Source organism: Topomyia yanbarensis, chromosome 1 (genome assembly GCF_030247195.1).
Source record: "Topomyia yanbarensis strain Yona2022 chromosome 1, ASM3024719v1, whole genome shotgun sequence".
NCBI lineage: Eukaryota > Metazoa > Arthropoda > Insecta > Diptera > Culicidae > Topomyia > Topomyia yanbarensis.
In genome coordinates, this window is record NC_080670.1 from 34,637,104 (window position 1) to 34,664,652 (window position 27,549).

The following is a 27,549-nucleotide window of genomic DNA, read 5'->3' on the forward strand; positions in this document are numbered from 1 at the left end:
GGATTAGGAATCGAAGACAGATGAGCTGCGTACAAGGTGGTTGTGAATTAGTTTGCAAATTCAAATCAGATATATTTTCACAATTAGTTCACAAAATCGAAACAGTTATATTCGTTAACTATTTCACAAAATTCAGAATATTTTTCATGGATTCATTCCTACTTCGTGGACGATTCAGAATATATATGCCACGATTCGCCAGTCATGCACGTTAAATATATCACAAAACCATGAAATAAGTTTCCACTTTCATGACATACTTCATGTAATATTAAGTTTTGCGTATGGCCATAATGCTTTTTACATAAACAATTTTACAAAACTTAGAATACTGTTCATGGACCCATTTTTTCTTCTCTGGCTTAAAGTTTAAGGTATAGTAAATTAGTCACATTCCTAGAAGATAACCTAAAATCTATCACTTAAATAGTATCTATCTCTTAAATAGTATGTTATTATAATTCGAAATTTGACACGGCTCGATGCATAAGCTTAACGGAGTCATGTGCCTTTTATATATTTTAAATAAACAAATAAATACAATATTTTTATGTTACTATGTTTTAATTGCCGCAAGGTTCTACTGTATCGATTTTTTTTTGGCTATTTTCGGCAAATTTGAGACTAAGAGAAACGAAAGCAATGAAATTGAAAGACGGATAGGTATTCTAGAGCGAATGAGTTATAAACTTAGAACGGAAAACTAGAACTAGGCAGGCTCATTCGCTCTAGAATACCTATCCGTCTTTCAATTTCATTGCTTTCGTTTCTCTTAGTCTCAAATTTGCCGAAAATAGCCAACAAAATCGATACAGTACAATATTTTTATGTATGTCCATCAAATTATTCGAACGCAATTTACTAGTGCGTGAGGAACTTAATTCCGCGACGAAGGTGCATTTTCAACGTCGTCTGATAACGCCTGAAGATCGTTTGGTCCGCTTTTCTAGTTGTCGCTTTCGTTTGAATAATTGCATTGCTGACAAGTTGGATTCTGATTGTCATAAGTACACAGCGCGGTATGAGTACTGTTAGGGACGCTGTGACTCTTCTGTATTCTGGGATTAGCACTTGAAATTGATAAAAAAATGGAGTATCGACAACATTTGGCGGTAAAATCGAATAAATGGTGGATGATCAATCTATAACAGGTATTTATTTCCAACAATGTACAGTGCACATTCACTAGACGGTTATCACAATGTCGAACGTATTGGCTGGGCATGCGCCATTTTCAACAGCACCATTCCACCCGGTCAATTGTTTTTCTTCTAATTATTTTGCATGATTTGAATCCTGATAATCTAATAAATCGACCGATTTTCTTCTTTTAGAGTTTAATAAATGCTTTATATGGATAAACCGGTGACAAAGTTGAACGCATTTTTTCCAACGCATACTATCAAGCGTTCAATTCGTGTAGACGCTCACCGAAAGTTCTTTGAACCTTAAGCACTTCTATCATCAAATTTCTTTCACTGTTCAAATTAGAAACTGTCCTCATTCCACCATACCTAAAAAGAAACATAGATTCCATTTTGTATTTAAAAAATCTAAAATAAAATGAATCGATTTTCGGAAATACAAGAAGAAGACTTTCAAAATCAAGCCACTTCCACTTATATTGGAATTTCCGAAAATTTTCCGGATCGAATCAACATCTCCCCAGGCATGAAATGCTCCGGTAGATGCTGTTCGGTTTGGTTTCTATCAGACTGAAGCCGAGTAAAATGCCAGAAGAATTCTGAAGGGATCCGTACCAAAACCATCGCGATATCTTCCGGACAGAATTATTGCAAAAATCGAACAAAACTCTGGCAGGAGTCGAACAAAATTGTACATTCCTGACAGCATTCTTGCTGAAACCGAGCACTACAGGTTTGCTGACAGAATTCTGATAAAAGCACACAAATTCTATTCAAAACCAATTTTGCTGAATGTGTAGAAAAACCTACACATATTGTTTACTTTCCCGATCAAAATACTAGAATTCTTGACGTTCTTAATGAACTTGAAACAAGATGTCATAGGTTCACAAATTATTAAGCTAGGTGATTTACTTTCATTGGCCAAAAATGTTTTTCATTTATATTTCTCGAGAAAAAAGCACCAATGATTTACCGATTACAAACTTAACTTAACACAACAAGAAAACCAAAACATTTTTAGAAAGGAAGAGAGCCGGTTGCTAAAAACAACGACTTCAAGCTAAATGTATAATAAGATTTGTGTAACTTTGCTGACGGTTTCCAGTTAGGGATAGAGCCTTTATAGAACTTCAGTGGCGCATAACGTAAGTTCGAAACTGGCTTCAAACAAACGGTTTGCCAGTAGTTAGATCCGAAACTGAGTTAATTTTTGCCTCAAGCGAAAACGACATAAGAGACTCGTGGATGTAAAAACCGTAAAACTGGCAACTAGAAAAACAAGCATGTTAAACTGGCATCACCGAAAAATGTGGAAGCTCGAACGTGTTCGACTGTATTCGATCATTTGTTTTTCGAGAGGTTAAATATATGAATCATAACAGAAGCTATTCGTTTGATACTGAGCAACAAGAAGTAAATAAAAGCAATAAAATTATCCAATTTTTTTCAAAAACCAAACGTTGATGAAAAAGAGCATAGGTAACACAATAAATAACTTTCTAAATAACATTGTGAAATACAAATACGGACATGAAAACTGCAGCCAACGGTGAATAACAAAATACATTTTTTTAAATAAAATCGCAATACTTGTTCCGCTTGCAGTCTTCCCAAAAATTGTACACAATGTTCGCTTTGGTTCTGTGCGTAGCTTAGACTCACATTTCGTGTACGAACTGAAACACGCTCTTTCGTACCTAAACACGTGCACATGTGCGCCTGCATAACCGATCCCCATGTACGTACACGGTGTGCTTACACATCATCACTTTCATCATCACTAGCGTTGATTCTTTGCGTCTTGTGCGAATCGTTCTCGTGTACGCAGCCGGTGTACGTACACTGATTTTTGAACTAGAGTTCGCACATCGTTCGCTTGGGTTCGACACTGAAACAAACAGCTACAAAATTGGCGATGTTCATGGGAAGTCTGTCTGCTTGTTTGCATTTTATGGCGTCATGTTCGTTTGGCTCCGGGTTTCGACTCGAAAAAATGTGCCTTAGCTGGTCTATTATTATGAATGTCTATAGAAGAGACTACAACAGGCTTCTTGCTCTTCTTAATTTTCTGTACTAAGCTCTGTCGTTATTCTAAAGACAACAAGCGTTCATCGTTGCCAGATTTCTTTTGCATACTTTTCACAATTGCTGAAAGTAATTGTACCTCAACCTCAACCAAGAATTCACAATACTAACAGCAATTAAAAATAAATAAAATTTTATGTTTATGCTTATCTCTGTTAACAATATACGTAGCTATATCGTCATTCTGGCCTTTTACTCAATCGGTTTGAACTGTTGATGTGTATGAAAATAGCCGAAATAGATTGAGCAGCACTGTTTTTCATCCCATTTGAAAATCTTATAAACGCTCTTGACTAGCGAAACGACCTATAAGAAGCTGGTTCAATATTGAGGTTAGGACTGGATCTTGTCTTTTCCAGAGATGATGCTTATAGGGATGCGCGAAGACTGAAGCCGAAAGTTCCAATCGAACCCAAAACAACGGTTCCAAACGAGCAATGTAAACAAATAAATCGGATTTGGGAAGTAATGCGTAAGGAGTATTGAGATTAAAATAAAAAGAAATGCATGTCATTATGTTTATATACGAAGAGCGTAAAAGTTTACGCTTACGCTATCAGAATAAATATTTACTGATTACTGGGCTGTGCGGGAAATTGCCGCGCTCAACTAAGTGTGTAATGTCATTTTTGCTTGAGGCAGAAACTAACTCGGTTTCGGACCTAACTGCCGTCAAACCGTTTGTTTCAAGCCACTTTCGAACCTAGTTTATACGCCACTGTACTGAAAACCGGGTTGGGTTCTAACCTGAAATATATTTCGGGTTCGCTCACACCACCGCTGTTTTGCGAGAACCCAACTCAGTTCCATTAAAAACGTTTGTTTGAAGCAATTAACCTGGGTTAGTGTCTAGGTTCTCAAACGAAAACGACGTAATGGTGAACAAACGATTGAGAAAAAGGCGAGTCTTTATTCGGAGAACCCGTGTCGTTAGTTTACACGAACTTAGTAAAATTCATTGCAATATGCTTCGTGCAAACAGAATCTTAGACAAAAGATTTCTGCAGTAAATTATTAAAAAAGTAAGATATCCTGTGCATATAAAGAACTCTATTCAATTGATAATTGTAAAGATATAATCTAAGTATCTGTTATCGGAAAGCAACTCTATTGCATTTCCATGCTTATGAGAAGCCAAGAACAACCGACAGCCCACCTGCTCTACATAAAACCACTAATCACTAAGCACGCCACTTCAGCCATAATCAAATTCCACTGTACAGGAAACCATCAAGTAAACATTAACCCGCTATCGCTATCGCAGGATGCAAATCAAGACAAAAACTACAACATTAACAATCAACAACAAACATCGTGGAGCCGTTATCGTCCATCTGTGAATTGCTGCAACATTAAATCTAGTTTCAGTGCGCTAGCTGTGTTGTGTACATGGACTTGTACAACAGCCGGGTACCAACAAACAAACAGACTATAGAGAGTAAGCCCTTAATCGCACTGTCTGCCGGTCGGTGGCCGGGAGCTGACCGGAACTGGCATGGAAGACGTTACTAGTGCAAACAATAGCGAGCTAAGCGAGGAAAACCGAGAAAACTATCGATTTAACAACACCGGTGAACAATAGATAGACTGCTACCAGGACACAGTTGCGATACAGAACAACGTGCAAAACCTCCAGATTGTGGCGTTTGTTCGGGTTCTATATTTACATTAACTACCCGAAGAAAACGGGGTGGACGGGAACGGACAGAGACCATCGGATGGGTAATCTGGTCGGCCCATTCAAGTGGGTCGTGGAAACAACGAAGAGCAGCATAAAAACGTTAATTATCGACTCGATAGATTGCCGAACGATGGAAATAGAAACACAACTAGCAAGTAATTAATTCAGAGCTTGTGCTGGATTTCCAACTATTTTACCACTGGCAGTGCATTTCAAGTGTAGGTTAGGTACTTGTAGCCTTACTCGAGTGAATTGAAAATTAGAGCTTGCCGTGAGTACATTTGCAAGCAATTGGAAACTAAGGAAACGGCTGCATGCAGGAATGCTGCATAATGAAGCAAGTAGTTTGGATTTTTGTGATCTTAAACAAGGTTTGCACGCAAGAATTTTGCTCGGATTTTCGATAACTTCAAATCATAATATCGTAATAAAAATAAATTGTGGGAATCTGTCCGAAAATGGCCAATATCATTTCTGAATGATCTGTGACACAAGAGAAAAATTTAGTTCACATGAAGACTATTCTTTTTTCCATAACGTGGAAGCCCATCTGTTCCGGATAGGGATGGGGATGTCGATGCTATTTTTTCAAAATCGTTTTTTTTCAGCTTGAAAAATCGATTTTTTGTATCTGATCTTTTCGGTTCGATGTTTAACCACTGAGAACTGACATACAAGTAAAGTTTTCAACTTGTGTAAGAAAGAACAGTCGCTTTGAAATGACAACAGCAAGTAGCAACTTGCCACTGGTTGGCGCTTCGATCATCCAGCAATCGCTATACGAGAGTTGTACGCAAATTCGGATACAATGGTGACTCGCGCATGCAAACCTGTATGCGATGGTGATTTTCGACGGGTTTTCATTTAAATGTTTACACAGGTTTTTCGGGATAGTTTGTTCTAGCTTATGTCTGTTCTCTGTGGTTTAACAACATCGATTTTATTAAATTCCATCGAAAAAGGCGCGATTTTTTCCATAATCGATCTTGTTACCTCGAAAATCGAATTTTTGCATCAATTTTTCCCGGTTCGATGTTTCACAAAATCGATTTTATTTTTCAAAATTCCCATCACTAGTTCCATAATCCCACTGAGACGTCCAAAAAATTGTTTCAAAATCGTTCAACACGGGTCCAACGATGGACGTTTGTTGAACGGTTATTTGGACGTTGTCCAAATTGGTCCAACGAACGTCCTTCATTGGACGATTTTGAAACCAGCCGTTCTTAGAGGGATACGTAGTGAAGTAAGTATTCTTAAGGAACTCATTTTCGACTTGCATAATCGATGAATCAGCCAGCATTGCACGGTTAATAATTGGATTTATGCCAATCTACACCGCGCTTTTCAAATTCCTTAAATCGGTCTTGCATACTCTACCCGTTTGCACGGAAATTGTAGTTAAATATTTTTTCGCCACGAATACTGCGACTGGTGATTCGTTTCACATCAATAACCTACTGCGTTCCATTTTCTATCCCGAAAAGTGAACAGCAACTGTGCATGAAAACATTAATTCGCCGCTCTAGTGTCAGACTGCTCTGAAAAGCTGTCACATTGCGCAAATCGTATCCATCTTTGTCACCCGCCGGCCGGCAGTGCTAATTCATCTTGCAATGCGACACGCCGGCCGCGCCGTACCGGCCGACGCGGCGGTGCGGGAAATGGTAATGAAAAACGCTTCACGCTCATGTAATGGAGCGTGAAGATTACATTTCGGTGACAACCCGACACAGTCCGGCAGCATCTTTGCTGGTGCTTATCCGCGACGTAGCAGTGGGGTAACAACGAGCACTTTGGTGTATAATGTAATGGAAAGCAGAGTTTTTCATACGTAAAGCACCACGCGCTACCACCTGACAGTTGCGAAAGGGACCGGTCGGTGGGAGGTTTTAAAACGTTTTGAGAAAATTGAATAGATTAGAGAGCTCTTGGGAGTGGCTCGAGCTGTAAGGACCCAAGTTCCCACTTGCTAATGCAATAATCGTGGATTACTGTGCGTAGTTTTCGACAAATTGTGTGCTTTAGTTAAATAGAGCCTTCAATTGATATTTTAGTGGATTGCCTTCTGTGCTTTCACGACTTCAATATAGAGTCAAACTTAAGCTAAAGACATGTTTTGACTAAGTAATTCAGTAGAATTTGTGATTTGAGAATTCATTACTAGGGCAAATTTAAATTAAAATTATAAGAAAATATATACACACCCATTGCTTACAAGCGATATTTATGTCGAGAATCATCCAAACCCATAAATCAGTGTTAAAAGAGATGTTATGACGAAGCATCATAAATTAGTTAGTAAACAATATTTTTATACAAATCCTCAGAAATATATATCACAATTTCCCTTGAAAAAAACCCAAAACGAGTGACCGAAACGTCATAACGAAACGATACAATACAAAGCAGGGGCTTGCTACACTGCTGTTTATAACGTTGCGACTTTTTTGGCTTCTGCTTTGCGCGAGATCAGAAGATGGACTGTTGAAATAACTATTGTTCAAGTTCAACTTGTTAAAAATATGCGTTACTGGAAAATATGTATTTTATCGACTGGAACAACTAAATCTAACATTTCAAACTCATAAGAATCATATTTGAAAAGATATTAAAAAACAACTATTTTTAAGGGTTATCAAACAAGCTTTAACTACTTACGTATTTGAAGAAGGGAAAGAGTGTATTCAGCAGAAATATCCACAAAAGTAACCTCCACAACTTTGCTGACATGTCTTCAATACTTCGCTTTCTCTCTCTCTCTCTCTCTCTCTCTCTCTCTCTCTCTTAAAGCTGAAATCAGTTATTATCGAGCTGTATGTAAGGTAAGAAAATGTCACAATTTTCTTATAGACCTATATTATAGAAATATGTGGTAAACAGCTCATGGTAAAAAAAAGGAAAATATCCACAGAAAATTTATGAAATTCAATTGTTGTAAATACAAAAATAAATAACCGTTTAATGTAGGACAAAAAATCACATTCGTTATTAATTAGTTCGTATTTAAAAACTTCTCTATTATCGATATTCATACAAATAAAACAGCGTTCGGCAAACCTATATAAGAAGACTGGCAGCTCTGTTCAGAATCTGGAGACAGTAACACCAGCACCTTTTCCAGGTAATGTGGCACATTCCACACATATCAACTTTTACATTGAGCTTCCTCCCTTCGTACAATAAATGCGCTGTAACCTCTGTCGCTTCTCATTTGTATGGGGAAAGCAAAGAGATGTCTTCTTGATATGTATTCTTGGATTCGGCTTAGTTACTCATTTGGCCAAATTCGGTGTTCGGCAAAATGGCGTCCGGTCAATCGACATTCGGCCAAACGGCATGTCGGTTTAATGGCATTCGGCCAATTGGCTCTTTCGCCAAATTACTGGCGGTCGGATTATATAGGTTTTATCCTTAGAGGTATTCGACTCTTCGGGTTAGAAAAATGTCTTAAGAAAAATTTCTAACCCTATGTGCGCGGTTGGGGCACAGACTAACAGACATAACACTCAAAAACAATTCTTTACCCGTTTTAACAATCATTTTAAATTTATTTGTAGTTGATGGCCACCTTTGCAGTCATGGCACCACTGACATATGAGCAAGCATATGGGGGATTGACCAATAGTGAAAAATTGTTCCCAAACCTGAGGGGTAACCCACCAGCGAATGAGTGTTTCCCAGTTAAACTCATTCCGGAACCGGTTCGGATTTCTTAATGGAGTCATTATGGATTCCAAATCAAATGCAACAATCGATTCCGACTCAATCGGTTTCAGAATCGGTTGTTGCATTTGATTTGTAATCCATACTGACTCCATTCAAGATTCCGAATCAAATTGCGAATGGTTTGACCGGGAAGGTGCAGCTATAGCCCAGTTTAACTCATTTCGGAACCGGTTCGGATTTCTTAATGGAGTCATTATGGATTCCAAATCAAATGCAACAACCGATTCCGACTCAGAATCGGTTGTTGTATTTGATTTGGAATCCATACTGACTCCATTCAGGATTCCGAATCAAATTCCGAATGGTTTGACCGGGAAGGTGCAGCTATAGCCCAGTTTAACTCATTTCGGAACCGGTTCGGATTTCTTAATGGCGTCATTATGGATTCCAAATCAAATGCAACAACCGATTCCGACTCAGAATCGGTTGTTGCATTTGATTTGGAATCCATACTGACTCCATTCAGGATTCCGAATCAAATTCCGAACGGTTTGACCGGGAGTGTTCTGGGAAAATTTCCGGATCGATATTTTTATCGATCCAAAAAATTTCCGGATCGATTATTTCTTCTGACGTAACTCGGGTGGGTGCAACGCAGAGCTGCCAGATTATTTTTTTGAAAATCTGTATCCTCGTTACAAAAAATCTGTTTTTGTCTGTATTGAATAAAAAAAAAGATTTTGGTAATTGATTCCCATTTATAAGCCTCAAGTATTGTCTACTATAAATTCAAGCATTAAACCGGAATTTAAATTGTGTACTTTAAAGTAATCTGTACATTTCCTAACTCAAGTTTTAAATTATTTAAAAGTGTTATGGTTCATTTAACAATTATTTATTGAAGAAACGGCCAAAGTTAATGAAAATGATTTCAGAAAGGGTCCGCCAATTGAAAATTCTTAAAATCCGTGTTAATCTGTATTGTGTATTGAATAACTGTATTAAATCTGTATTCTGTATCAGGTCTGTTTCTGTCCTTAAAAATCTGTATAATACAGATAAATCTGTATAAATGGCAGCTCTGGTGCAACGTTCGACAAAATCGCCGCATAGAGGAGTAACTAGAACAAATTCTTGGCCAAAAACCAAAATATTTTTTTCCGATTTTTTTGTTTCGTTATATTTTTTTACATACCTAAGAACCTACTGTATAACGTGGCAAAATTAGGAGCATATCAAACATTGTTAAAGAATTTTTGCATGTATGCCCAATGGTGATATTTTAAGGGATATCGTTTTCGTTATATATTCAGCAAAATCGCTTTCTAGTGATGATGACTGTATTAAATAAGATAATATTATTACAAACGTAGTTTAACACAACCGTTTGTTTAACTTCAGCTTAAAACTAACTAAAAAAAAGTAAACTTGCTGTGTATTGCACCAACTTTAAAAAATACCTTGTTTGAACATTTTATTCCAAATTTGAATTAAAAAAAAAGTTACATTATACGGCTAGATCCGGCAAAGTTGCTGAAGCAGTATTACAATACAAGATTTCAGCTATACAAAAAATATTCGAATTCTTCCGATCTTGTCCGATCCACCAATCCCAAGCGATTTGAAAATATTGAAATTTTGACTAATTTGAGGTACACCGAAATGCTGTAGGGCCAAATATTATGTTTGCCAACATGTATCTCTATGAAAATATGCACAGGCGTCCCTTTTCTTCTCCCTTTCCCACTGATCAAATGTTCATGCAACTGAAAAAATAAATGTATTCACAAAGATCACCTAGAAATGACTAGTATTTGAAAGGATATAGAAAATTGACCTCTGTACTGGTAAGTGGGTAGATGCCAAATTGTTCCAAAAACTAGTAATTGTCTATTTTTAGTTCATATTAAGGCATAATAACAACAATTGCAGCAGCAAATAATTTTGGCCAGGATTCGACCCCAATTACTCCTCTGTGCGCCGATTCGATCTAACATCAAACGAATCGAGCTAATAAAGTATGGTTGTCGAACGGGTTTTTCTGTTCGCAGGAGCAAACTTGTTGACAAAACCACTCGCTGAATTGTCAAACAAACGTCGTGGTGGATTGCCTAATGGTTACTATATCCCACTACACAGGTTTATTGTTCAGACTATGTCAAATGGTTTTTAGCTATGCGGGGTTGCTAAAACGAATGGTCAGAATGTTAAGCACATAATTTATGTTATGGTAAAAGCACAAAAAAGATGAATTAATTAGGCAAAATAATGGGATAATCTGTTGGACATAAAATTAACTACTCGAATTAGTAAATATCTGAACAAGGTCACATCCTGTATGGTAGCTCCAACCATATACGATATGGTATGTTTTTATTCTTCTATGGTCATGGTTATGCCTCTCACAATTATCGGTAAAAGCTAATTCCGATTTGCCATGCTCAATATGGTGGGATGAGCTCACAATAATAGGAAACAAATTTTGTTCTTTGCGCGATAGCGGAAATAGCTCAATTGGATAACGCGGCAGTACCACCGATGTCAACATTCAACACGACACTTTCCAGATGGCAAGTAATTAAATCCAAAATATTTAAAGATCGATAGAGTTGAAACCATTCGCGAGCATTACAAATGTGATAAAATATGCGCAAAATACTTTTACTTTTGTCTATCCTTTTGACAGCGTCGATGAAGTAGTTTCTGCACGCTTCTACTAAATTGATCATTTTAACCAAATTATGTTTTCACAATAAGTGTTATTGTTGCATTATAGTAACCTATGGTTAACATGGTCAGTATAATAACAAAACACACACTATAACTATTTCCAATATTATTCGTCAAAGTCCTACCGTTTTTATTTGTGTAGTATTTCGCTACAAAACTATATTTGAACTATACGAGAAATAGTAGAAACTCGGAACTAAGCGGCTATTTGTGGTAATGTATATTTATAGTCCACCAAAAGAAATGTTCGAAAAAATCGTCATTTTTGTATTGTAACATAACCTAACGCCATATTCCCCAAATGATTATCGCACAGAAAACAATACCCCAAATGACAGAAACAATTTACGGAGTGGCGTGTTTATTGTCGAATCACAATATGACAAATTGTGAAAAAACAACAATACAAATTATCCATATATTGTTCTCGTTTATGCGGGTTATTGAATACTTTACACCGACGTCACAAATGAATTTTGGTGTTCATTTTTGACAGTTCGCTTGTACTGTTTAAATGTACTTAGAAAAATGCTTTGCGATTTGCTGCGAGTGAACCTAGTTATTTGATAGTTATTTAGAATTGACAGCTGCGATTACCACAAGTTGGTAGAGGTGTGAACATTTGTCGATATTTTAAAATTTGTTTTTTTCTTACTACATTAAGTATGACAGTCATAGCCACGAAAAGTAAATATCCACATCATGAAATAACCCAAACAAATCTTAACACAACACGTTATCGTTTCCATCTTTATCCCTTAATTTTGTATTGAAAAATATTGATAATCTCAATTAGGTACAGGAAATGTTTCAACCTTTTTATTCTGCATCATGGGCAAAATTTTAACCATCGAACTGTCCAATTAGGCAATCCATGAGACGTTTCTGATCAGCTGATTATTTCTTGTTTACTTATTCTGACGTTACTCAGAGGGCTGCGACGTCCGACAATATCGTTGATTTGATCTAACATCAAACGAATCGGACTAGCGAAAGTTGTTTGTCGGACGAGTTTTTTCTGTTCGCAGGAGTAGACCTGTTGACAGAACCCACCGCTGAATTGTCAAACAAACGTCTAATGGATTGCCTAATTTAACTATCGCTCTGTCAATTTTAACCATGCTCCTGAGTAGGGTTATTTTGCAAATAACTATCTAAGTGTCAGATTTTACCTAAAAGTTAAAAATTTCACCAAATGGTTCACAGCCTAAGGTGTGTATAAAGCATTGTTAGTGTTTATTTGAAGTAAGTATTAACCGGAATTATTTACGTTTTGTTTATGTGCCCATTACAGCGTATTTTTCCGTCTCATAATAGAGTTTTACTAGTTCTAATATGTAAAAATAAATATTGTGACTCCTTTGATGTAAATCTCAGAGGTAATTAACTAGAGAAAGGCCTGCAACTCTCATTTTTACATATAATTAAATTTAAATTTATGTGAATTGGGACGCTGCTTTTATGTGCACTTTGCAAACTGTAAAGTTACGTGATTACGTGGTTGTGTTGTTTGGTAAGTAGTTTTTCAAATTATGTAAGTGAAAATGCAAAGCATTGAATAACTAATAAACTTTGCTAGATTGCTCCTTAGAGGATAAAAATGGGGATAAACATTAATTTTTCTGCACTAGCGGTTTGCTCAAGACCACAGTTGCCTCCTCCGTCAAATCAGCGCTAGTTTAATCCTGTCACGAAGTTACTGTCGGATTCCGATGAGACGAAGTCGAAACGCAAATACCATAACTAATTTAATAGTTGTAGTCGAAAGTGAAAATGCATTGAACAATCAATATTTTAGCATTTTTAGAGCTACTAATAAGCTAATACAACGAGTATTCTGCATTGTATTCCGAACACAGAGTGTCCATCTTCGACGCACTTCCCCCATTTAGTCGCACGATCTGGGTCACAAAACCTCAATATGTCAAGAATCGGTACGTGTCGTCATCCCTGTTGTTTATATTGTTAAGCCACTATGATACGTCGTTTATTGAAGCTCAGACGACAGACGGCGGGAATGGGCAAAAACGGCCGCACCGACACACATCGAACCGAGGCGTGAGATCACGTAGCAATTTCTAATTCAACGATTGCGGAATTCCTCAGATATATACCAGTCAGCCGGAAGCCATTATTAGGAGTGCTTATGACATTCGCCAAAATTGCCAAATCATGCACACAATTTAGTAACCGCGCTCGCATAAGGAGGGGGAGAACGGGTTCCAATGGCTTTCTACCCCTATTGTAAGCAACTTTCGCAGCCAACTGTTCTGGAGTGAAAGGATGGGAACGATAATTGGATTTCGGAATGTTTATCGTACACGGAACGGAGTTTTCCAATGGAATGACTGATTGTCATGGCATTATTATTCCCCCCAGCAGCCACTGCTCCGTTTGTTCACATAGACCTACTACTACTGTCGGTACCTTGTTGCCTGTTTGTACTACACATGGAGATGATTTGATGCCGAACGGGTACTGTTTTCTTGTAGGCTTTTCTCAAAACGGGGACATAAGTGGTGGTGTATGGTGTGCAGGTATGGATAATCGATTGTTCGTTGCTGCTTTCACTTGCTGTTGGAACCGATATTAGATGACTGCGTGACATTTTCCATTCAATGAATTTTGCATTGATAGGTTTCACCACATGCTTGGATGTTTGTTCAACAGTGTCCCGGTGAAGTGTTTTGTCAGATGGAAATTTAGCTATGTCAATATTAATATTTAATATTGGGTATACAAAATTTAGCGATAGTAGCAATCGTAGTGCGCGAAACGTAGCGAATTGTTTAATGATAGCTTATTTTGACTTGTTTTTAACACTTTTATATGATAAGCTTGCCATTGCCGTTTTCCACTCCGTTTTATCGAACTGCGGATATGAATTTTGGAAAATTGTACATGTCGAAGAATAAGTTCAAAGCACGACAGTTCTCAACAGCGTGAAATATGACCAAGAGGCATTTAATATCTGCAAATAAACAAATAAAACACCTTCGGCATTCTAATGTCAATCCACTAGACTGATACTTACCATTCCGAATGTGTTGATGGTTATGGGCCAAAACTTCCACGCCATCAGCTTCATCGGGCGTTGGGCTCGCAGGATGATCGGAATCAAATTCTTACTAAACTTACAGTCTCCGGCATCCTGGTGGTACCAGCGGCAGTTGTAGACCGCCTGGGCCAATTGAGTGCTCTGAAATAGATGAACACTATTTGTTGTTTTTTGTTTTTATAAATGCAAGGATCTGGGAAACTTACGTTCTCCAACACCTCATCCCCATAGTAACAGAGGAAGAAGATCTCTACTAGGCAGCAACCCATGAATAGGGCGATTTTTGTAACGACATAGAAATCGGCAATCTGGAAATTTGATTAGTGTAAACGGAACTGACATAACAGAATATTGGAGATCTATTGTCGGTAATGCAGGTGTGCCCTTTGCTCAGAAAGTTATATTCGTCAAACGCCAGTCTAGTATTACAAAAACGTCTGTGCGTCTGTGGGAAACACACTTAATATCGTCGATAGATCGCCAATAGCGACTTACAAGCATCAGAAATCCTTGCACACACATGATGATGGTACTAGCAGCGAAGTTTAGGAAAAATGTAAGGCTAAATACTGCATCCATTGTTTCCTTGCAGCTTAATGTTAGAAGTGGTGATTAATGCCATGAAAGAATCAAAATAATATTGTTTTATATTGCCTATCCTACATGCTAAATAAATTATCAAACCAACAGCATGCTGGGTTTCTATGTTTCAATTGTCGCAAAGCTCTACTGTATCGACTAGAACATTGTACTGATCTCGACTAATTCTACGAAGGAGTCAACATCCATAATGCGCTAATTCAGTGGTTTTCAACCTTTTTCGTTTTACGTACCCCTTTCCGAATATTGATCCCCGTGACTTACCCCTTTCTGAAAATTGCTTACCATCATAACCCTGTCAGAAAAAAATGATTTTCAATTGAATGAAGATCATAGCTTGCCAATTAAAACCCTGCTCCTGAACACATAGTAAGCAACAATATATAAAGACAAATATCCGATGGGAACGATAGGACTAAAGTTAAAATTTACCCCGCATAATTCATCCCCTACAATAGTCTAATTTACCTCTAGGGGTGAATTCACCCCCGGTTGAAAACCACTGCTCTAATTTAATGGTTATAAAGCTGAAACGTATTTTTTTTAGAATTGTCCTACTGGAGCTGTAGAGCTTTGTTCTCGGAAGGGCTCCCTATCAAAACCACTCACTACAATGGCAGACGAGACGGGAAATATCACTGCTTACCACTGCTTAAGGCCACTTTCAGCGGGCCGGGGCTCTGATATTGAGTGTACGATTCAGATGTTGATCTGGTTATTAGTGCAGTGGCGTTCACTAAATCATCGGGGCGTTTTCGAAATCTTGGGCGTAGTTGTGCGTGTTTATTATGGCGAGTGTCTCGAGCGTTTGTATGTTATCTTATTCAATCGCGTGGGCTTTTTGATAGCGTGTATGGAATTTTGATTTTGTAACCGTGTGGATAGAGACTTCCGGACGTGACCGAAACATGATTGCACAAAAACGGACGTTTGAAGGTTCACGTTTGAGACTGCGTTTAAATTCACGGTTCACTTATCACCGGGGCGTTATCTTATTTGGTAGATCGCGCCGTATGGGTGCATGATCGCGAAGCGCTGCCGAAGATCATTTTGTTATGTTCGAGAGTCCTGGCTTGGGATACTCCTTGCTTGAAAGAGTTCCAAATCAGGACTCATCGGCAAGCCCCGGGACACCTTCAGAGAGAACCTGGCCCTAAAACCCTTTGTACATTTTTTCAGTACTAAACTTGATTACAATATAGCTTGACTAAAGAAGAAATAGTCGTGGACAAAGTTTCTATGCGATATCATCACTGCAACCTTGCTTTAGTGGAAAAGCTCCCGGACCACGTCAAGGTACAGTATCATGCCAGTTATGAAGCTGAAACGGTTCTATGAACCAAAATTCTGAGCCCGACTCGAGTGAAGCGCGAATATCATTTCTAGTGGAAAGTGTCTATTTTTCTTTAACTGTCATGTTGAATCATTGTTGGAACAATCCGTCAAATTTGTAGTGAAACGAGATTTGCTACTCCAAAAATGATCAAAGATTACTGCTTCCTAAGACACTACGTTTCTAAATATTTCTCTTAAGGCGACGGAAACTTGACTTTTTAGTTCGCAACTACAATTTGCTTGCTAAATAACGTTTTTTTTTGAAAATTCCGACCGAATACTGTTGTATGAATTTCTGGCAAAACTCTTATCAAGAGTCTGGAACAATGTTGGGCATATGATTCGGGCCTTAACGTAAAATAAAATGGCTATTTGAAGCTTTTTTCCTTGACCTAAAAACTGAGTCACGTTCTAACTCTAGCTGCTGTTTGTTTATAGTAAGGTTTAAAAAGCTTAAAAATCCTGGCTTTTAGTGTATTGGAAATGTGTGGAAATAACGACTCACTTTCGTGCCTAACCACTACAAACACTCCTTACTCTATTTTCACCCTTCTTCCCCACGGAACTACATCACGGTATTATCTTCTACTCTGTCTCGGAGCATCACTTGGTTCATAAAATGGCTCGACCTTTGAGCTTTGATTTCACTCTCGACTCTTCTCTTTCTTCTATTACGTCGCCATTCAGCTCACATCCCAGTGAGCTGTTTATTTGCCGATTCCATGAATTATTAAGCTCCTCTTTTGGTGATCCATTCTGCTCCCAGCCCTGTCACGATCTACTCGGATAGTTCTCCGGCGGTGAACTCAGCCTACTTCGACTGAGAGTTCCCAGACGGAGGAATTTCTCCCGACACCCATGCACGCTTTCTTAAACCATTATACTCCCAGCTTTATCGAGATCTACTCGGATATTATCAGGCGGTGTACTACCCTGCTTCGGCTGAGTTTCCTGGCAGTGGTGTTTCTCTCGGTACTGATATCTGCTTCGTGAGCCAATAAGTACTCATTTTTGTCACGATATAGTCGGTGCATCTACCCTACTGTGAATTCCCCGGTGGTAGATTTCTCCCGATGTTCGTTTCCGTGAGCTATTTAGCACCCCGCTTCATCCCGAACTACACGATCTAGTCCGCGGCGGTGGACCTAGCCCATTCAACGGGTTAGTCAGTAGGTGCTGAGGTCTGTTTAGCGATTCCGGGTAGAGCGTAGCCTCCGGTAGACTGGCACCCCAACGAGCCACTGCTAGCTATTCGATGTGATCTACTCGCTCTAATCCCTGCTGGTGGATCTAGCCTTCTCACGAGCTACTCGATAGGATGTCGAGGTCGGTCCGACGACCTGAACCCGTTACTATTCAACTGGTTCGCGGCAGTGGACCTTGTCTACACCGGCGGAGAGTTCCCCGGCACGGAATTTCTCCAGGAACCCTATTTGTGGTTTCATGGCGGCTTTCTAGCCGGCGGCGCTACTTTATTCTCTGCAACTCGGAGAGTACTCGTAAAGCCTCTGTTGACAGCATCCCAGATATGCTCGTAGTGGGCCATCGGTTCGACAACGACTGTCGCACCAGGCATACCCCTTCGAACTTCTTCGATGCAATCTACTCACGCTAATCCCCGGTACCTTAGGATGTCGAGGTCGGTCCGGCGACCCGAACCCGTTGCTAAGTCGCGTACTACTCAGCCGATCCCCAGCAGCGTACCTAGTCTACACCGGCGGAGAGTTCCCCGGCGCCTGCTCACCCTGTTTATGGTTTCACGGCGGCTTTCTAGCCGGTTGCGCTGCTCTGTTCTCTGCAGGTCGGAGAGTATACTCGTAACGCGTCTGTTGACAGCATCCCAGATATGCTGATAGTGGCCGATCGGTTCGAAAACGACTGTCGCACCAGGCATACCCCATCGAACTTCTTCGAAACTTAGACATTCGAAGACCACTTGTTCCGGTATCTCTTGCACGTTCACACACTCTGGGCAAAGGAGTGACGAAGCATGTCCAAACCGATGTACTTACTTCCAGAAGCATCCCTGCCCGGACAAAAAGTGCGTTAAATGAAAGTTCATCTCGCCATGCTTCCTACACACTCTCACCGACACATTTGTGATGAGTTGCTGGGTCTACCTTCCTTTCTCCGCGTTGTATCACTCTTGCTACCGCATAGCCAACGAGTCCGTTCCTTGCATTTCGCGTATTCCTCCGCTGGTTGCATTCCACATCCTCAGCTAGAGTGATGCAGATGGGAATCATCCCGGCAATGACGCATACCGCCTCAGACGATATCGTTCTGTACGCGATCGCGACACGGACAGCGATTAGGCGAAACGTGCTTGTCAACTTCGTCCGGTTCCGCTTTGAATTCAGTGCAGCAGCCCAGGCCAGTACGTCATACCGCAGTACTGAGGATGAGACACTCGTCAGGAGACGTCTCGTGCTGCATCTTGCTCCTCCTGCAGTTTTCTCGCATACATAGTCGACATAGTTGTTGTAATGTAACCGATTCGACTATCACATCCAAGTGCCTTAGCGCACGCATCAATGGAATTGAGTGTCGTCAACACGACACGCTGGATTTTTTAAGTTGTTGAACAAAACTACCTCCATCTTGTGATGAGCCAACTGCAACTTAGCATCAGTTATCCAGGTTTCCACGATGTCCATTGTCTCTGCCGTCAACATCTCCACTTCCTCGCCGGTTATCGTCAGGACAACGCCATCTGCAAAGCCGATGATCCCGACTCCCCTGCGTAGTTCCAGTGTTAACACTCCATTGTACATTATATTCCAGAGCGTAGGGCCAAGCTTGGAGTCCTGAGGTACTTTCGTCGAGACCCTAATCGACATGAGACCCATGTTCGTCTCGTAAACCAGTATTTGGTTCTGAAAGTAACTTTTCAGAACCTTGCGAATCGCAACGGCGCCATCCAGTTGGTGCTGTGAAACGCGTCGGTCGTAACCATGGCGCAGTAGCGATTACCCCTTCCCTTTTGCTTCAATTCTCCGCGCTCGGGATGATTGTGCGGATGGCGCACCGTCGAGATCCCTTTCCAGAAACCGAACTGCCTCAGTGATAGTCCGTTCTTACTTTCAGCGTAGTTCGTCAGTCTGTTGAGGATGACCCATTCCAGAAGTTTACCAAGAGTATCCAGCAGGCATTTGTGCTGTGATACGATGCTAGATCTCCTGGTCGCTTCCCTGGTTTTGGCACCAGCTTCTGGAACTTCAGGATTTATCCGGGAAGTCGCCTTCGTCCAGACATTTTTGTAAAACATTTCTGAACATATCCGGAAACGACAGCATCGCGGTGTTCAGTGCCACGTTGGAAATACCGTCCAGACCGGGGTCATTCTTCACTTTCAGTCCTTTCGCCACTATAAGAAGCTTGTCGTTGGAGACTCAATAGTCGCCAGCATTTCCACCATCAGCATCAACGTATGGTGTAGGTGGCCATGCGGTTGGGTCGTGCTTCGGGTAAAGACCCTCCACGATAATTTTCAATTTGTCAGCGCACATTTCAGCTGGCGTCGTTGGACCCGTGATCGTGGCCATCACGACACGATAAGTGTTGCACCAAAGGTTGGTGTCTAATTCTCTGCACGGCTCCTTGTACCAGGTGGACTTAGACAGCACTATCTCGCGTTTCTCTCACTGGCACAGATCTTGTTCTCTGAACACGTATTCTGGCTTTTAGGCAGGCAGCACGGAGGATGCTAAGCCTTTCGTTCCACCAATACTCCGGACGCCGGTAGTTCCTCGGCTCCATTTTCCTCAGCATTGTTACGTCACATGTCCTCGTTAATGTTTCCGACAGTTCATCGGTATTCGAAATTGGAGCGAGGTCATGCTTCCACAAAAAGGTCCTTATCGAAGTCCTTTATTTTCCACTTTCGGTCGCCAGTCCTAACTCTTCGCGTTGCAATGCAATTCCGCCTAGCAATGGTGTAGTGGATCGCCTGGTGGTCGCTGTGTGTGTACTGCTTGTTAGTTCTCCAATTGCTGTTATCCATCAGCGATGCACTGCAGAATGTTACGTCGATGATGGATTCCCGGCCGTCTTTACGGGATGTGATAATGCGTCCAGCATTCGATTGTACTGCTCTGGTGCCAACTGTGAGGGAGCTACATACAAATACGCATTTGATCATGGCGATCACGTTCCGAAACCCAGGCATCTGAAACACTTCTCCGGTTCTTTAGTGGCTCTAGGGATTTGTTGTAACGAGCACACCGACCACCCAACTTTGATCTTATCGGTCAACATAAACTGGTCGGCTGCGGCTGGACATTCTAACAGCTGTTAGGTTTAAAAACTGACTAAGATTCGTCTAGCAAGAAGCACATAAGAAAAATACTTCTCCGAACCTACCTCAGCAAACTCTGATGCCGTCGAATCAGCTTCGGTAACATCTCTCTCGCATCCCTCTGGACGAGTCGCCGCTTATTCGCTTCTTCGGGCTGAATGACATCTTCCAGGGAGCGGTTCAGCAGCTTCAGTTGCATGGTCAAATGGGCACAGAGCAGACAAAAGATGCAATTGGTTCCCTGAAACACCAAACAAACCCGTACTCATCATGGCGATCGAGGAACCAAATTCGCGACATCTCTTACGACATTACTAACGGCCACCACATAGCCCCCGTAAACCTCGAACGTGTAGACCAGATAGTACCACCAACCTCCAGTTCCGTCGAACGGGAACCAGATCACATACGGCTGTAGGCGGTGCCATTTTCCAGTTTGCCAGTGATTGAAGATCATTTCCGCGACGGGTAGGAAATTAAAAGCCGACACCATGATGATGTTTCCGATGGCAGCGAATGCCGCAATTGCCATGGTCGGACGAAGAACCTTGTCACAGATTTGTCGATCGGCTGAACTGAGTAACTTGACGGATGAAACTATTGAAGTCGCAATCTTTTCTTCGAAAAAAGTAGAACTAAAATTACCTCCTCCGCCCACATAACTCGGAAATCGTCGATTATCGATGTCAGCAGGTTCCGGTGGTACGCCAGTCCGTACATTTTGATCAGGCCGGTAATGCAGAATCCGGTGCAAACAATCTGGATGGCGATTTCTTCCATAGCTTCCTCGGTTTTTCGATGTCCGATCAGCAGCAATACCACGTTGATCAGCTGGCCGAGCACGCAGTAGGCTAATATCGCGAAGGATGTTATAAAGCCGAAATTCGCTTTGAGCTTCGCTCGGAGCGTGTCCGGGTAGGGCTCGAAACAACACGGGATACCTGGCAATGTAGTGGAAGTGGTTAGTGGAATTTTGAAAAGAAAATCACTTACCGATCGTTTTTTGAACTTTTATTGTAAAGTCAAACGTTTTGCTGAACTCCAGTTCGAGAGGCATTTTATCTGAATTAGCTGGAGTGCTGATATTGTTCTGAAGCAGGACCAGTAAGAGTTTTGGGTTTATAAAGTAAGCTTCTCAACAGTTAAATTTTTAATAATACAAGTGGCAAGGGTGAGACAGACATTTCCATGACGGTTGATTTGGGTTCTTCCTTTGTTGGCGAGCAATATCTCCTGTTCTGTTTACATGACACAATTGGATATTTAAATATTTATTTGTTCGCGCTAGGAAGTGACATCAATCAGTTTTACTTGTTCCCTTGTTTAATATAATGATGCCTAATTGGCTGACGAAGGTAAGTGTTGTCGACTTAAATTTGAAATCCAGATATGAAAATGCGTTGGGCCTATTAGTTATTCACTGACACGCAATATTTTATTCCTTTGGTGTCTCAATTGCACCACACATATCTGGGAAAGTAAACTCTATAACATACACCTCCTATTCATATCATATTCCTGCGGTATTTGTGGAGCAGAAATCCTAGTAAAATCAGTTTTATGCCATTAAGCAAAAATTGGTACTTACCGCATGCTACCGAAACTTGATCATCGTGATGGCATATAAGAACGCCACAATATAACCGAAATGAGATTAGGAACAACGTCCTCTATAAAAATCTGAATCAACAAACCCACCGAACTGGCGGTCGGCCAGGAAAAAAATTAACATTTATTGCATAATTTGAAACGATTTGCCATCTTCGGATGGAAACCCAATTTCTCGGAAAAGATTTCATCGATTCCATCTATTAATCTCGCCCACCTGTAAAAGCAAACAGCTGAACCCAAACCTCTTTTCAACCCGATAAGGATCCGGGGGAAACAGCAAAAAGCAGCGTTGAAAAAGCTGCCACAATAAATCGCTCTCCAACGTACAACACCTGTCATTCATGGGGACGGGAGGTTGGGACGCGAAGAGTTAATGCACAAATACCGAAAAACCATACACAGATCGACACACGGAAAAGGATTCCTTTGCTTACCTGCTGGTTCTCCAGCACAGCAGTAGTGGCATGTCGATTGGCGGGGAGGATATCGCTTTCACTTATTGATAAGGTCGGGATGGACGGCTTTGGGATGCCGTAATCGTAGGTATTTGTGCAGAAACCAGTTCGCAGAGGGCGTAAAATTCCAAAAAGTACGTCAGCACCTAAATTTGAAACCGTTTCGTTTTTGGGGATTCCGAAAGGCACTCAGTTGATAGCAGTTTTTCACTCACGTCAGCACACTTTATTAGAACACGAACCGCATGGCTGGTTTATAGTTCCAGCAAGCCTTATTGATTATGCAGCAATTTGTTCGATTATTTTTGATTTAAATTAAATTATGGTGATTGGTAGACTCAATTATCAGCGATCTGTTGACGTGAACCCATTCGCGAACAGGGTTTAGCTCACAATATTTTTCCAGGTCAATAAATTGCAGCCAATTCTTCCGGTCAATAAATTGCAGCACATGGGGTTGTCAGATCAAATAGGCAATAAAAACAATTTCTGTTTTATTTTCAATTCATGAATGAAGTATTATTGAAATGCAAATGATATTTGGTTATTGGTTGGATGCGAGAAATTATTCTTGGTGACTGGATGTAGTTAATAAGGAATCAGAATAAATTAACTCGATTTGCATGTTTCCAATGTTATTCCGATATTTTCGCCTTGCCATGTCGTCTCATCATTTTCCTGAGGTTCACTGCAGGAAAATGATGAGACGACATGGCAAGGCAAAGAAGGAAAAAAGTATGGAAAAAAAGAAATGTAGGGAAATAAGAAAATGAATAATTGAGTTTGTCTGTGCCCTGGCTAGAATATTGCATTTGTGTTTAAAAAACCTACTTAATCCACCTAGCAGTGAGATAAGACCTTTCATACATATATCACTGTCGGATCATTCCGAACTTTTGCGAAGTGGGCACCCAACTTGAGGTGGATGAAGTTACAGTTTCGAATCCCGCACGAACAAAACCTCGAATAAACGGAATGAATTATAGAACATCAATAAAACAATCGCAATTATAAAATTAACAAAGCAAGAAAGTGGAAAAAAATATCAAATTCGTAAAACACTCTATCCATTTTATGGATCAAATTAATAAAATAAATAAATTCAAGCAGTTTAGCTCACTAAATGAAATATTAGACAAAACAATGAAGACTTTTTATCTAATTTTTCGCTGTAAGACATCTTTAAAGACCCTTTAAAAGGAAGTGGCAATTATATTGCCACCTTTTCGTTTCGTTCATATGGCAGAAATATGAAGTGAGAAGTGTTCCAATCTTATGAAATCTACTTGTTAGCAGTCTGGCAACCAAGGTGCGGAAAACTCGCTCACCGCCATGAACGTACATGAATTTGTTTCCTTATACATCGTCGGGGATTTACGCTCTCGTTAAAAAGATACAGACCCACACAACTCGTTCCGCATCACACCGTATGCGATTGCGAAGAGAGAGAGAATCGGAAATCGCAAAATTTTTTAACGCGTTCCGCATTGCCGATGCAGTGAGGTAATGAGTGCCATCGAACATATTCGGCAGCGAACATGTTCGTTCGGAAAAATGATCCAAATCTTCGTGCGCAATCCTGAAACTGAACGATTGAAATATATGGCTGGCCTGAAAATATTGGTAGGAGTAAGTGTCCGCCTGAACACCGCACGGAGTGGCAATTTTTGCTGTGTAGGTTCAACTCGCAGTCATTTCCTTGCTGCGTGTTAATTTTATCATGCGCTATACACGTTATCGCTCGAGTTGAACTCTACCATTGTATGTACAAATGCCGTACTTGCGATGTAGACAAGATGTGTGGTAATGTACATTGGTTTAGATTTGTTTGGATTTAGTTTAATTTTCAATGTTCAGGCGCGTTCGGCTCCTTCCATGCGCTACATTCGAGAGGAAACTTAGATTTGTCTTCTTTTCTATGCCAATAAATAATCTCGAAAGTTGTGCGTTTTATAGCGTATCATTGCGCGAATATATCTCACTACTTTCGGTGCTATGCATTTGCATAGAATTGACAAAATATCGATTGTCGCTGATCAACTTTCTTGTTTTTAACTGTAATGATATCTTTTGCTTCAATCATATGATTATCCACGTTTAGGTGGTTTTGGCTTGAGGCGAAGCTGGCCCAGGTTATAACTCAAATTGATGTCTAAATAAATTAAGTGATAACAGTTTCGGTTGAAACCTGATTCAGTGTCGAGATCAAAAACGCATTCGTCCTAGGGTATACGAGTCCGGCTTATAAAGTTCATATCTTTTTGTGTGCATGAAATTAGGTGTGAATAAACAGATAGAAAGGGATTCATATGTATCAACTAATAACAATATAATACAGTATAATAGATAAATCGAAATTTTAAAAACTATTTACCAAACGAAATTTTCACTGAAATACTGTTAAGTTAATTAAGTTTCTTGGAACTAATAATTGGAATGCGAATTGCGTGAAATTTAGTAACAAGGATCACCGTTCTGGCGGAGTAACTATTGGTGTTTGTTTCAGGCAAGATTTGTTCACAAAAATATATAAGGCTAATAACTAGGGCTATAACCATCCATTTATGCGCTTACAGTTGTATTATCAATAGCACTGCAGTTATTTATATTAGTCTGAAAGGATTCCGCTGGAGCAGTGCTGCCAGGGACATTTTCAGTTAGCAGTGAAAATGAAATTTGTCGATATTTTCGTTATATTGCATTATTATTGAAAACTGATAAAAACACATAAATGTAGACTATCTTTGTCTATCTTTCCTGTGCTATGGGCTATTGAACAATTGGGCAGGCCATAACACTGTGATAGAAGCATCACTCTTGATAATTAGAGGTTTTTAGTGTTTCTTGATACAAACAAATCAAAAAAAAAAGTTTAGCATGAAAGGTTTCGAGTGATCGGTGTGAATGAATTTGTTTATAGACATCATTCAAAAACCGGGGATGTAAAACGTGTGCAACTTTCGTAGCCATATATTTTTCCAATCATAATAACTGGCCAACAACATTTAGATCCGCCTCAAATTGTATAAAATCACAGTATTTTCAAATCGATTGGAATTTCTGAATCGGACAAGATCGGTTGAGTTTGAATCTAATATTAATAGTAGACCCCATGTTATATAATACTTTCAGAGAAACTTGGTTAAATCTCACGGTATAAAGATACTTTCCTAAGATTAAAATTTGAAAAAATGTTACATCGTTAATTTTACGAAAATGCGAATTTTAATCCAGGTCGCAATTCTATGATTGTGAGTATTGTGTGAATTATATTAGAATTTAAACTAAACTGTTCTCATTAAGTTCAGACCCCAAAAAAATGTTGAAAGCCTTCAGGCAGCACAGAAAAGCTGTTAGGAAAACTTGGAGTCTCAAACCGAATTACATCTTTGAGTTATTTAAAAAAATGTATGTTTAATAATGTTCTTATGTGGTGTCAGATGGAAGAAGTGATGACAATTCTGTAAAAGCTTAGCAATCTGCTGAGAATGGTGTTCATTGCGATAACTGGGGCACTTACGACACAGAACTGCGTAGAACTGAAGAACTTATAAATACTATCAATTTGGACAGTCTTCGGCTATCTTTTCCAAGCAACTGGATTTTTGCAAAGATTCTTGGGGAATTCTATTGTGCTTCGGAAAGTAAACATTGAGTAGTAGCTTATTATTGAAAGAGAAGCACATACCACAGAGAACAGACGTCCATCTTTAGCGTTCAACTTGTGTAAAAATAACTAACGTTGTCGAAGCTAATTGGGATATCTTCACCCGGTGCGTTACTGTCGTCATGTTTTTAGTGGCCGAGTTCGATAGATTGAAAACCGAATTGTAATGCCTGAAGATATTTAGGTTTGAAGAAAACCAATTTTGTTGTAAAAATCACTTTCAACTGTCAAAAAAGGTTCTTTTGAAAATTTTCTCCAGAAATAGTCTTATTATCCAGTGTAGCACATTCCTCTGTATTTGACTCCAAAAGTGAACAGACTCTGGGTCTTACTATAAAAATTGATCCCGTCAGACACCAGTTACACTGTTACCAGTTATATTATACATAAATAATACATTTCTATGCATTGTAATCAATAAATATAACACGTATAGCATAAAATATAGTTAACACTTAAATGCAATGCGCTGTTTTAAAACAATTTTTAAAAATTTTCACAAAATTTAAAAAAAAATATTTGCGCCTTTGAGGGTTAATATGACTCCCATGTTTGGAAAAAAAGAAAAATGTTATATCAATTGATACAAAAATTATTTATTGCACATTTTTAAAAGACCTATTATGTACAACAATAATGTTGCCAAAAATGAAACCCATTTGTTGCCAAAATCTGAGTGTACCGAAAAGGGAGCATGCAAAAATCAGAACGTGCCAAAACGGAATCTTACTGTATTATCATTGAACACCCTCCAAGAAACATAAAAACACATATCAATACTTCCTCCATTCCATTACACGTTGAATAACCTTGTCAATACGCTCCAGTATTGACAAAACAACTGAACGTGTAAGGACCGCTAATATGGAACACAAACAAGATGCTGAATCAAACATTCTTCACTAGTATATATGGTCGGTATTAAGTCAGACCGGACTAAGTGACAAAATATCGATTTCGAGAAAAACGAGTTTAAAGTTTGAATCGCAGCATCCTTTACATTATGATTGGAAATTAATTTTTGCCATAATTCTTGTTTATTGTTACATATTTCAAATCTGGCAAGAGTCGAATGTAGCTGACGAAATTCTTTATCCAATGCTATAATTATCTCATTTTTTGATGTTTTGCGACTTAGTCCGGTCTGACTTAACACCGACCATATAATGATTGACAGCAGGAAAAACAAAAAGCACCACAAAAAGGATAAGCA

General features: G+C 39.6%; 2 protein-coding genes across 2 annotated transcripts in view; one reads left to right on the forward strand and one right to left on the reverse strand.

Moving 5' to 3' along the window:
* The window catches only part of LOC131677354 (5-hydroxytryptamine receptor 1-like), a 162,464-nt gene that overhangs the window by 82,804 nt on the left and 52,111 nt on the right, over positions 1 to 27,549 (forward strand). The window lies entirely within an intron of this gene.
* On the reverse strand, positions 13,685 to 21,660 carry LOC131694823 (odorant receptor 4-like). The gene is made up of 8 exons (XM_058983328.1): positions 21,597 to 21,660; positions 21,249 to 21,544; positions 20,911 to 21,186; positions 20,669 to 20,844; positions 14,867 to 14,963; positions 14,578 to 14,679; positions 14,348 to 14,512; positions 13,685 to 14,284 (listed from the first exon to the last, which is right to left on the reverse strand). Exons 1-8 carry the CDS (start codon positions 21,658 to 21,660, stop codon positions 14,231 to 14,233), a joined length of 1,230 nt encoding a protein of 409 aa, XP_058839311.1. The 3' UTR covers positions 13,685 to 14,230.

Bases quoted from the DNA above. Each gene is read 5' to 3' on its own strand.
- LOC131694823 (XM_058983328.1), bottom strand. From the start codon at position 21,660: ATGCCTCTCGAACTGGAGTTCAGCAAAACGTTTGACTTTACAATAAAA. The intron at 14,680-14,866 runs GTAAGTCGCTAT...TCAAATTTCCAG, and splicing joins TGCAAGGATTTCTGATGCTT to ATTGCCGATTTCTATGTCGT. The intron at 14,285-14,347 runs GTAAGTATCAGT...GTTTATTTGCAG, and splicing joins CCATCAACACATTCGGAATG to ATATTAAATGCCTCTTGGTC.